At 35.9% G+C, this 11956-nt stretch overlaps 2 protein-coding genes across 2 annotated transcripts; one reads left to right on the top strand and one right to left on the bottom strand.

The window, feature by feature from the left end:
• Positions 1 to 355: 355 nt before the first annotated feature.
• LOC134806252 (histone lysine acetyltransferase CREBBP-like) lies at positions 356 to 2269 on the top strand. Its single transcript, XM_063779482.1, has 3 exons — positions 356 to 500; positions 701 to 1056; positions 1460 to 2269. The coding sequence occupies exons 1-3, from the start codon at positions 486 to 488 to the stop codon at positions 1695 to 1697; spliced, it is 609 nt and encodes a 202-aa protein (XP_063635552.1). The 5' UTR covers positions 356 to 485; the 3' UTR covers positions 1698 to 2269.
• Positions 2270 to 4993: 2724 nt separating this feature from the next.
• On the bottom strand, positions 4994 to 7191 carry LOC134806251 (uncharacterized). Its single transcript, XM_063779481.1, has 4 exons — positions 7078 to 7191; positions 6413 to 6580; positions 5902 to 6062; positions 4994 to 5690 (listed from the first exon to the last, which is right to left on the bottom strand). Exons 1-4 carry the CDS (start codon positions 7090 to 7092, stop codon positions 5366 to 5368), a joined length of 669 nt encoding a protein of 222 aa, XP_063635551.1. The 5' UTR covers positions 7093 to 7191; the 3' UTR covers positions 4994 to 5365.
• Between the last annotated feature and the right edge of the window lie 4765 nt (positions 7192 to 11956).

The raw sequence follows: 11956 nt of genomic DNA, 5'->3' as shown, positions 1-11956 counted from the left end.
AGGTAAATATTAATATAAATTTTATGGTACACTCATTATAAAAGGCGTTATAAGTGTATCAAGTATTAGTTTCAATCATCGTTTTCTGAGTTTCCGAATGGTACTAATAAATAAAGGATAAGAAAAGTGCTGGGAATAATCCCTTTCATTAAACAGTTTCGCTTCCCAGCCTCCCTGGCACTAGCAATCGTCGATCGAGTGGATTGAGGTTCACCGTACGTCCATCGTCCGTTAAGGACACAGCTTTGAGTGAAAGCTCATACAGCTGACCGGACAGAAGAGCAAAACAACAGCAGCATCCTTAGTGAGCAGTCGCCTGGGGCTTTGCGCAACTAACTGAACAGATTTTGGGCCAATTTGCAATGATCTGCTGCCAGGTACTTTGTAATGATTAAGGTTGCCGCAGCAAAATTATTTAATATTCCATTTACCAACAGCATTCTGCACGCTGCGCCTGGGAAGATAATAAATAAAATCAACAAACTATGGATATACCTGATGTAAGCATTCAATTTTTTTTTATAGTTGTAATTTTTTTTATACAGATTTGCCCGCAGCTCTGGTAGTTAATAATCAACTGTTTTAAATACTTACCTACATTTACTTACTCTGGCCACCTCTGGCTAACAAAATGAATAGCTAAGGAATGAATAAAGCTCATGATAATAATAATTTTATTCAACAAAAATCCTAATTTTAGAATGCAGATCTGGATCCTCCAACTTTCCAAGAAGCCCAGGATCTCGTAGCTCAGAGCTGCATAAGCAGGATAGCACATGCATGCTCATGCCGCATCAAGGACTGCCAGGTCCCATCCTGCACAAAGATGAAACGCGTCATTGCACACACAAAGGTCTGCAAAAGGAAGACTCATGGTGATTGCCCAATCTGCAAGCAGCTTATTGCTTTGTGCTGCTACCATGCAAAGAACTGCACTGACGGGCCAGAGACGTGCTCAGTACCATTCTGCTCACGCATCAAACAAAAATTGGAAAAGCGGCTGATACTAATGCAACCTATTACACCTGCTTATAGAAGCTATGGCAATGACCTGTTGTAAGTGAACTTATTCTACCCCCTCAAACTTTATTTTTATACCTATATGAAAGTCACAGTTTGGTGGCAGAACAATCAAGTAGTAAATTGCGGTTCAAGAAAAGAACGTATGCCAGTCTTAAATGCCGCCAACGCATTTGCATATGGCAGGTGTCCATGGGTGACGGCAATTGCTTATCACCAGGCGTTTGCCTCCTATATCAAAAACACAAAAAAAATCTACCACACTCAAAGACACGACATTATCATCACATCAAAAAATTTGAATTCTTACCTCCAATCTCCATACTAGTTTCACCTGTGTAAGTATATTTTATTCTAATGGAGGACTAAATTTAACTAATTGTTATGGTTACAAATTAACCAGTTGCAAAAAAACGATACAGATTTTTCTCTCTTGCAGGTTGAATACTATCACAAGCACAAACTCGACGATGTTGATATTTGACCAACTAATTGAAGATAAGGCCTCATTCGCAAAGAAACTAGAGAGAGATATATATGAGGGTGCAGACTCATCAACCGATTACTACCGCTTGATGGCCACGAAGAAGTGGGAGATTGAGATGGACATTGAAGAGAAACTGCGCATGGAGCAACGTGAGATGGAAGAGATTATAAACTTACTTGGAAATCATTAAAAAGAGTAGGTAGGTACAAAAATAGTATTAAACTACAAAATTACAATTTTACATTGCCGGTAACACTGCTAAATCAAACGAGCAGTACTGCTTACCATAAGGGCACACGGGGCCTGTGCCCAGGGCCCCCATCCTCAGGGGGCCCCAAAGGACAGACAGTAACAGTATCTTTGATTACCCATAATAGAAGATCATAGTAGAAAAATGTTAGTTTAATTCGCTTTCTTTACTTTCCAAAAGGGCCCATATTCTTATGCTTAGGGCCCAGCATAGTTTAAGACGGCCCTGCAAACGAGTGTCTGCGTCTATCTAGGATTACATAGTACCTATACAATTTGAATCTTTATGACCATTGCTTTTATACTTTACATTGTAATTATCTATCTAAAAAAATATTTATTCCTTTTTAAGAAATTTCAATGGACAGTGATATTTGTAGGATAAATAATAAGATATAATATATTAATAATAAATTAAAATTTATTTTAACAAATATGTGACGTTCCACGGGTGAAGGTACCTTATGGCGGTTGGCGCTTACATCGCATTAATCGCATAGCACCACATTAGTATCGCAGCGTCGTTAAGTTAATAATAGCGTAAGCGCCCACCGCCTAAGGTACCTTTACCAGTGGAATGTCATGTACTTATATACTTAGTGATAACATTACAATAATTATACTTACCTATATTAAATGAAACTAAACGAAACTATAAAAAAACCATCTTACTACTTGAACAACCCATCCCGCATCATACCCAAACAGGGTGCCATATGTTTCCCTAGTTTCATTAACACAAATATGTGTACCCATGGTTTGCAATATAGACTGGTCATATTTTTCATAAAATCGATTTCGACTGGCAAAGCATATTACTTTTTGGCAACCGGGTTTTTTAACCTAATTAAACCCCGCTGAATCTGAATTTGCCGGTTACTCGATCGAAATCTTGACCGGAAGTGAGATATTTGACATTAAAGGTCCCTTTTTAGGGTTCCGTACCCAAAGGGTAAAACGGGACCCTATTACTAAGACTTCGCTGTCCGTCCGTCCGTCCGTCCGTCCGTCCGTCCGTCCGTCCGTCTGTCACCAGGCTGTATCTCACGAACCGTGATAGCTAGACAGTTGAAATTTTCACAGATGATGTATTTCTGTTGCCGCTATAACAACAAATACTAAAAACAGAATAAAATAAAGATTTAAATGGGGCTCCCATACAACAAACGTGATTTTTGACCAAAGTTAAGCAACGTCGGGAGTGGTCAGTACTTGGATGGGTGACCGTTTTCTTTTTTGCTTTTTTTTTTTTGTTTTTTTTTTATATGGTACGGAACCCTTCGTGCGCGAGTCCGACTCGCACTTGCCCGAATTTTTTTTAGTTTTTCGTAAATACCTCTTAAACGGTGGCGCATAGCAAAAAATGTTCTATTACATAAGTAATCTGCATAAAATTGCCTACAAGAAAAATTCAGTACAATTTATCGCTAGGATCAATATTCAAAGAGATATTAACGCGGGAAATTCAATTATAATCACTTTTAAGGTCCCTTTTTTAGTTTTTCGTAAATAACTCATAAACGGTGGCCAATATCAAAAAATGTTGTTAAACGATAATAATCTACACAAAATTTTGTACAAAAAAGATTCAGTACATTTTTTGCAGTGATCAATATTTAAAAAGATAATAAAGAGGGAAAGTTAATTATAATAAATTCTAAGTTTCCTTGTTTTTATTTATTCGTTAATAATTTGAAAAGTATGACTCATAGTAATAAAAATTCTTATACATAAATAATTAACATAAAATTTTCTACAAGAAACATGTAGAACACTTTTCGCTAGGATCAATATTTAAAAAGACAAAGCAGCGGAAAAGTTAATTATAATCAATTTTAAAATCCCTTTTTAGTTTTTTGTAAATAACTCGTAAACGGTGTCCCATAGCAAAATAGGTTTTTGAGAATAAATTATCTACATAAAATTTCCTCCAAAAAACATCTTGAACACTTTTCTCTAGGATCAATATTTAAAGCGATATTAAAGGAAGAAAGTTAATTACAATCAGTTCACAGGTCACTTTTTTTAGTTTTTCGTAAATAACTCGTAAACGGTGGCCCGATGCAAAATAATATTATACATAAATATTAAACATAAAATTGTCCACAAAAAAGGTTCTGTACACTTTTTCGCTACGATCAATATTAAATGAGGTTTTAAAGGGGGTAAGTTAATTATAATCAATTCTACACATTATTTAACTTTCCCGCTTTAATAGCTTTATAAATATTGATCCTAGCGAAAAGTGTTCCACATGTGTCTTATAGGAAATTAAATGTAAATTATTTATGTATTAGATTTTTTTTTGCTATGGGTCATACTTTACAAATTATTTACGAAAAACTAAAAAAAGTGACATGTGAATTGATTGTAATGAACTTTCTTCCTTTAATATCGTTTCAAATTTTGATCCTAGAGAAAAGTGTTCCATATGTTTTTCGTAGAAAATTTTATGCCGATTATTTATTTACAAGAACATTAAGATTTAATTTTGCTATGAGCCTTATTTTACGAGTCATTTACGAAAACCTAAAAATAGGGACCTGGAAATTGATTATTATTAACTTACCCACTTTAATACCTCTTTAAATATTGATCGTAGCGAAAAAGTGTACAGAAGCTTTTTAGTGGACAATTTTATGTTTAATATTTATGTAAGTATAATATTGTTTTGCAACGGGCCACCGTTTACGAGTTATTTACGAAAAACTAAAAAAAAGTGACCTGTGAACTGATTGTAATTAACTTTCTTCCTTGAATAACGCTTTAAATATTGATTTTAGAGAAAAGTGTTCCAGATGTTTTTTGGAGGAAATTTTATGTAGATATTTTATTCTTATAAACCTATTTTGCTATGGGACACCGTTTACGAGTTATTTACAAAAAACTAAAAAGGGATTTTAAAATTGATTATAATTAACTTTTCCGCTGCTTTGTCTTTTTAAATATTGATCCTAGCGAAAAGTGTTGTACATGTTTCTTGTAGAAAATTTTATGTTAATTATTTATGTTTAAGATTTTTTTTGCTATGAGTCATACTTTTCAAATTATTAACGAATAAATAAAAACAAGGAAACTTAGAATTTATTATAATTAACTTTCCCTCTTTATTATCTTTTTAAATATTGATCACTGCAAAAACTGTACTGAATCTTTTTTGTACAAAATTTTGTGTAGATTATTATCGTTTAACAACATTTTTTGATATTGGCCACCGTTTATGAGTTATTTACGAAAAACTAAAAAAGGGACCTTAAAAGTGATTATAATTGAATTTTCCGCGTTAATATCTCTATGAATATTGATCCTAGCGAAAATTGTACTGAATCTTTCTTGTAGGCAATTTTATGCAGATTACTTATGTAATAGAACATTTTTTGCTATGGGCCACCGTTTAAGAGTTATTTACGAAAAACTAAAAAAGGGACCTTTAATGTCAAATATCTCGCTTCCGGTCAAGATTTCGATCGAGCAACCGGCAAATTCGGATTCAGCGGGGTCTAATTAGGTTAAAAAACCCGGTTGCTTAAAAGTAATATGATTTGCCAGTCGCATCAAGAAGGAGTGAATTTGAATTTTTTTTGTCTAGTCTAAAACACAATTCTAATTCTAATGTATGTCGGGTTGTTCAGGCCCCGCCCCACGAGCATTAAATAGTATATAGGGACTATAGACACTCCGTCTCGTCCTCCGCCTCTCCTCGACGTCTATATTCGCCTGAAAGCGCTGTTTGTTCTGTCTGTACCTTTCTCTCTCTTCGATGTACATTTTAATCTCCCATTTCTTTCCAGCCAGCATTCGGTAGTAATCCGTCAGATTTTCAGCCTTATTGTAAATTTCACCCTCTATCGACTTAGTGTATAATACTTTCTGATGTAAGGAGAAATGTCTATTACCGTAGAATATGGAATTGGAGTTCGAAATAGTTTGCACCCTGTAAACAAGTTTAAAGAAATTATAAAACACTGTAAAACTCACACTCAGACAGTTTGCCGGTTAGAATTGCACTTGCGTGTTCAATCGACCGGCTTTTATCTCAACTCAAGGTCTATTCCAACTCCTTTATTAGAAATAAACATTTTAAAAACAAAACTATATGGAAATATTAGAAATGAATATTCAAATAGACATTTCAATGAACTCACAGTAGGTCAATTAGATTGCTTCTTTGTTCTGCAGATACAGACATTTGCCACTTCTTCTTCTGTATGCAGATGGGACACTCTCCCTCTTTGCAACTTACGAAGCGTTTAATTTCTTGTCTCAACAAGGAACAATCGACAGGCCAACTGCAATTCTTGTCAGACTGCAAAGGAAATACTTAATTAATTAATTACATATGTATATGTAAGCAACATATGAATGCTCTATCCTAACAGGCACAGTATATCAAGTTATAAACATGAATTGACCAGTAACTATGTGCATTCGCAGATGTTTCTGCTTGATAAGGGGCTGTCCATAAATTACGTCATCGTTTTTTGACGATTTTTGACCACCCTAAAATCATCCAAAAATCATGCATCGAATGACCCCGTTTCCTCCTACGTCATGCTATCATCATCCGATGTCCAGACCCCCCCTAATTTGAAATGACGTAATTTATGAATAGCCCCTAAGTTGATAAAACTTAACCAGGGGTTAGTCCATGCTCACCGGGCATGACATCATGTGTGTAACAGTTTGCCTCATGTCCCGGCAGCGTACAACATGGCACTGCCAAGGCTTGTCGCGAAGCGCGCTCGCCTCACGCTGCATGCATGTGTAAGCACCATGTAGCCGGATCAAATCTGCCTTCTCAAACTTGACAAAGTCTTTAGCCACCTGGTTAGAAAAAAAGTGTTAATTTTTCGGGGTCTTCTAGACACAGAACAGGTACTTCTACAGTGTATGGGTCTTCAGGTACAGTATTAGCCGTCAACAAAAGAGCAAAGGTGAGCTTATGTGTTTGATGGACAACACCTAGTCCTAATACACCTAATAGTCAAAAGTTATGTTGTTGTTGCCCTACACTGCCTAAAGAAGAGTTATATTGTACAACTTTTTTTTAGCCTTCTGTATTAACAAATAGCAAGACCTAAATTACTGCAACTTATGAATCATGAATGACAATAGTACTTAAAGTTAGTACATGGCACTTAAATGCCTTTTTGTAGCACAGATTCAAAGGTAAACCGAAAAAAGGAATGATTTGGCGCTGAGTTGGTACCAACAAGGTACCAATCAAATCGAACAAATTTAATATTGCCAGTGAAATGTCAGGTCAGGTCAACCTAAGTAAATAATAATCCTAAATGGCAAATAAAGATAAAATTGTTTACGTCAGGAATTTCCATGGTTAGCGCGCTGATAAATTTATCATCTTTAGCTAAAACGAAATATAAACAAAGATAATAATCACTATCGAAATGTTTTCTCTCTTTTTGATGCAATACAATAACTACTGTGAATGACAATCATGAGCATGATTATGGCATTGACACTGACAGCTGACAGTGACAGTAAGTACATGCATTAGTACATGACAATTAATGCCCAGCCAAATAATGTACAGATAGATAGACAATTCCATGGCTTGGGCCACAGCACACGACCAAACGACGAAACGCGACGCGTGTTAAGTTCAAATTTTCTATGGGAGATCAACCCAAGGCGCTATGCCTACGTTTTTAGGGTTTCGTAGTCGCCTAGAAACCCTTATAGTTTCGCCATGTCTATCTGTCTGTCGGTGCTTTGCTCCGTGATCGTTAGTGCTAGAAAGCTGCAATTTGACATGGATACATAAATCATGCATTGCGACAGAACGGTAAAATAAAAAGTATTAAAAAAGTTTTTTTAGGGTACCTCCCATACAAACTGTTTCTTTTTTAAATCTTTTTTTGCTTTTTCTCTATAGTGTGCAGTATCTTTGGATAGGTCTCTCAAAACGAATAAGGGTCTCCTAGAACCATTTTCTGATATACTTAGTTAATATTTTCGGAAATATGCGCGCCGAAAGAAAAAACTAACTTTTGAACCACGGGTCCAAAAAATATGAAAAAAATCGTGAAATAAGAGCTATAGCAAACCCCGTAATTAAATTACCCGCGCGCGCCTCTCGTGGACAACTCCCGGCGCGATATACGGAGTAGAGCGGAAGCTATGGCCATCCGTCTCGCTCAAACGTTAAGACGTAGTATTGCCGTCCCGCTCCCGCGTAACAGGGTGGCGAGCGCGTTCTGTCTTGTGGCTCGACACACGTCTCACACGCGCTCTCGAAGACTTTTGTTTAATGAATAACTGTATAGATTAAGTTTAGTGATTATTGGGTTTGAATCCCAAACTGTGTGCATAAAAGAACTGGCTAGTGTACGGATTCTGTTGTTGTGACTGAATAGATTGACTATATAACCTACACCTGCCCCACGTTGGGCGCCATATATGAGAGGGTTATCTCAGGGGTGATAAAATAACACGGCCGTGTAGGTTATATAGTCAATCTATTCAGTCACAACAACAGAATCCATACACTAGCCAGTTCTTTTATGCACACAGTTTGGGATTCAAACCCAATAATCACTAAACTTAATCTACAGTTATTCATTAAACAAAATAAACAAAAGTCTTCGAGAGCGCGTGCGAGACGTGTGTCGAGCCACAAGACAGAACGCGCTCGCCATCCTGTTACGCGGGAGCGGGACGGCAATACTACGTCTTAACGTTTGAGCGAGACGGATGGCCATAGCTTCCGCTCTACTCCGTATATCGCGCCGGGAGTTGTCCACGAGAGGCGCGCGCAGGTAATTTAATTACGGGGTTTGCTATAGAGCTTAATAAATACTTTCAACGAAAACTATAGCGAACATGATCGGTCTAGTCGTTTTTAGATATTGCAAAAAATCTTCTTTTCTTAGTAAAAAGACGTAAGTATAAAGCGCTGCAAAGGTCTTTGGCCTATTTTGACGGAATGGTAACTACGAAACCCTACACTGAGCGGTATACACCCACTTGACAGAATTTCATTTGCCATAATTTCATTTGCCATAATTGTCAACAGCCATTATATTGTTTCCCATAATTACATATGCAATACTTATTGTTTACTATATTAGTCACGTGCCAGAAACTTTGTTTCCTGTGGCGTCTAGGTTCTGTTGTATTACAAGGTGATAAATAAAACTCAGTTGGTCAGTCAGGTGTGCTCCGCGACCCGCCTGTACGCCATGACAGTTGACAACAGAATGTCGACTTGCAGGTAGTTCGCATTGCACTTTTATTGTATAAACGTCACATCTCTTCCTTTGTATAATGATTTATTTATTTTATTTTATGCGTTAGCCATGCAACAATAGTTCAGTCATCTCACATCTGTTTATCTTATAACTGCTAGGTTAATTTAGATTCTAATTCCGACATACTACCACCGGTTCGGAAAACAGCGTTAACCTCAGACCCGAGAAGAACCGGCGGAAGAAACTCGGCGAGGTGTGGATATATTCATTTCTCAACAGTTCAACAATAAACATTTTTTAACAATATAACCTTGGAATATTTACACTATTCCTAGTATCTCTCTCAGTTGCTTAGCGGTCAGCTGGAAGAGATCCTTTAAAGGGATGAGTTCGCCTTTGTACACATTCATTCTATTCTCTTATTGTTATGTACTTGTTTAGCGTAATAAAGTGTTTTAATACAATTATGGTTTTACTTTTACAATGTCAGTCTCTCTCCTTCTCCTTTTTTCAGTTTTGAATTTCGAGTCTGCTTTCTTTTATTCAAATTGATAATAACTCGAGGTTTAAATATCTTACGAGTTTAACCTTAATTGATACATATTTTCTTTGGATGCTTACACTTTTCTAGGTATTTTCATTAGCGTTCAAGCTATATACACGTTTCACACAATTAATACCTATTTCGTGAATTTCCAATAAAATTGTAACATACAGGTCGCTTTCCAATAACATCTCGTACATGTACATTATTTATTGGCAACAACTGATTTCCTCAGTTTTACTTGGCTGTTTGATAGGTAATATAGTATAATATATAGATATAATGCAATTTATAATATACGTAAATGGTCCAATGTTAAGTAAGGTAAAAAGTCATACCAAATATCACAACCTATTTAGTTTTACTTGTGTACTGGTATGTTATTTACGCAAACCATGATCTATACAAATAGATTTCTATTACTCGGGTAAAATGATGTAGGTACCTACATATTTGACCGTTATTATTATAAATTGCATTGGATACATTATTTTATTACCGTTTTTTAATTATAATACTTGCTGAATACAGTATTGACCTCAATTATATTCAAGTATGGTATATCGACTGTACTGTTAATCTAGCAACTTAATGTTACTTATACAATGAATGATATTATTTATGTTATGAAAACAACTTTAATCCCTGCTTACAATTGGAAGTTGATTTTAGCCTTGACTATAGTCTACAGTAGCCCTTGACTACAATATACACAGCCTTAATTTGACCATGGTTACAGTCACATTAATATTTTTTTTATAGACATTTTGCTTCCCTTAGGTTCAATTACTTACAGATATATTATAGAGCAAAACTAGCACCTGTGTATGTTCATTTTGATGGTGGCATATATTGTTTAACTCTAATTATGTATATTTTACAAGGAACCAATGGAATTTCATTACCATGAACACGGTTTCACCGAGTACATTGTTCGAAGATTTACTTTATTATTATTCCGTTGCTTTAATAAAACCCTAGGCCATTTTGGGTTTAAGTTCATACTTGGTACTTAGTACCTGTACGATAATTAAACAACGACTTAAGTAAATAACTCTTTTATAATATATATGTACTCTTGCAAATATAGAGGCTCGATCTGCAAACTCAATTTACAAGGTTTGTTTGATTTTGTTAGTTTCAACCTCAACTAGGCAAACTGCAATTTGGTGCAATCAAGATCACGTCTGGTCCTTACGTTTTTATACGTACACAGTATAAATTTCCCACTAACGTATCTGGGTAACTGTCCGATATTGACGCCATCACTTGGCCGTCCATTTTACGGATTTGGTTACTATGTTCGTATGTGTATGTTTTCACTATTAGGAACAAGTCATATATAAAGTAGCGCAGTGGGAGTGCAAGGTTTCACGCATCGTCACTGATTGGTACTTTGTATTTTTTTCAGCATTTACTTTAGATACCTACACAATGTGTGGCATTGTGACGGACCCAGCGTCTATTTATTTACCTTAAATTGACCTTTGACCTGATTGTAAATTTATAGAATTACTATTGTGTCCTTTTGGCACTAAAATTAGTTGATTGGCTTTAGGTAATTTATTTATTTTTGGACTTTAATTTAGTCGGCCCGTCGACTTTTATCGGTACTCATTTAGTCCTAGTGCAGCTTTGCATTTTGAATTGGCCTTTGTAGGCACATTTATCACATGCCGGCACATTTTATCTTTTAGGGGGAAGGCGGCGCCATTATCGCAATCCTGTCTACCTGTTTGTTATGTTTGCCCAAAAACTCTTTCAGTTGCCTCCTAACATTTTATCAAATTTGTTCCCATAATCACTTGTTTATTGTAACTGAAACCCCTAGATTCAATATTTTCCTTTAGATGGGCGGAGGCTCAATTTTCCGCATTGAAATCACATTTAGAATCATTAGGAATAGATTAGATTAGAAATTTCCAAAGTACAATTCTTGTTGCATCAGTCGAAACACGAATCGTTCATACAAACTCTGTTTTTGCGAAAAGTATTCTTATAATTTGTCGACAGCAACATTAAAAATGTCCATTACGCTAGCTTCTGAAACGTGCGTACTTGGAAGAGTGCTCGCAGATAGCAGGCACACGACACTCAGGCACATTCTAAAGCGGACAATTAAGACATCATTGTAATTAAATACTATCCGTAAGTAAGCACGGAACATGTGCGTTAGGTAAGTACCTTCTAACTACCGAGTTTCTGTACTCAAGGAGTTATCGAAGTAACCTAACGTGTAACAAACAGAACAGGTAGACACATATACATAGGATTGGACCCCAAGACATACATTAAAGTTCAACGAGTCTTTGTGACAATAACCTGAGTTTCACTCCTTAACGTTAATTATAGTCACATATTACTAACAATTTAAATTTTATGGAATTTTTCCTGAGCTATATTTATTTTTAATTCTGAAGAACTTATCATTTGCACTACATGGGC

The sequence above is a fragment of the Cydia splendana genome, chromosome 3, assembly GCF_910591565.1.
Source record: "Cydia splendana chromosome 3, ilCydSple1.2, whole genome shotgun sequence".
Classification (NCBI taxonomy): Eukaryota; Metazoa; Arthropoda; class Insecta; order Lepidoptera; family Tortricidae; genus Cydia; species Cydia splendana.
This window is presented reverse-complemented; position numbering and strand designations above follow the sequence as displayed.

Excerpts from the sequence above, each read along its gene's own strand:
- LOC134806251 (XM_063779481.1), bottom strand. Across the intron at positions 6,063-6,412 it reads CACACATGATGTCATGCCCG|TCTGACAAGAATTGCAGTTG; the intron begins GTGAGCATGGAC and ends TTTCCTTTGCAG. Across the intron at positions 5,691-5,901 it reads AGCAATCTAATTGACCTACT|GGTGCAAACTATTTCGAACT; the intron begins GTGAGTTCATTG and ends ACTTGTTTACAG.
- LOC134806252 (XM_063779482.1), top strand. Across the intron at positions 1,057-1,459 it reads AGCTATGGCAATGACCTGTT|GTTGAATACTATCACAAGCA; the intron begins GTAAGTGAACTT and ends TCTCTCTTGCAG.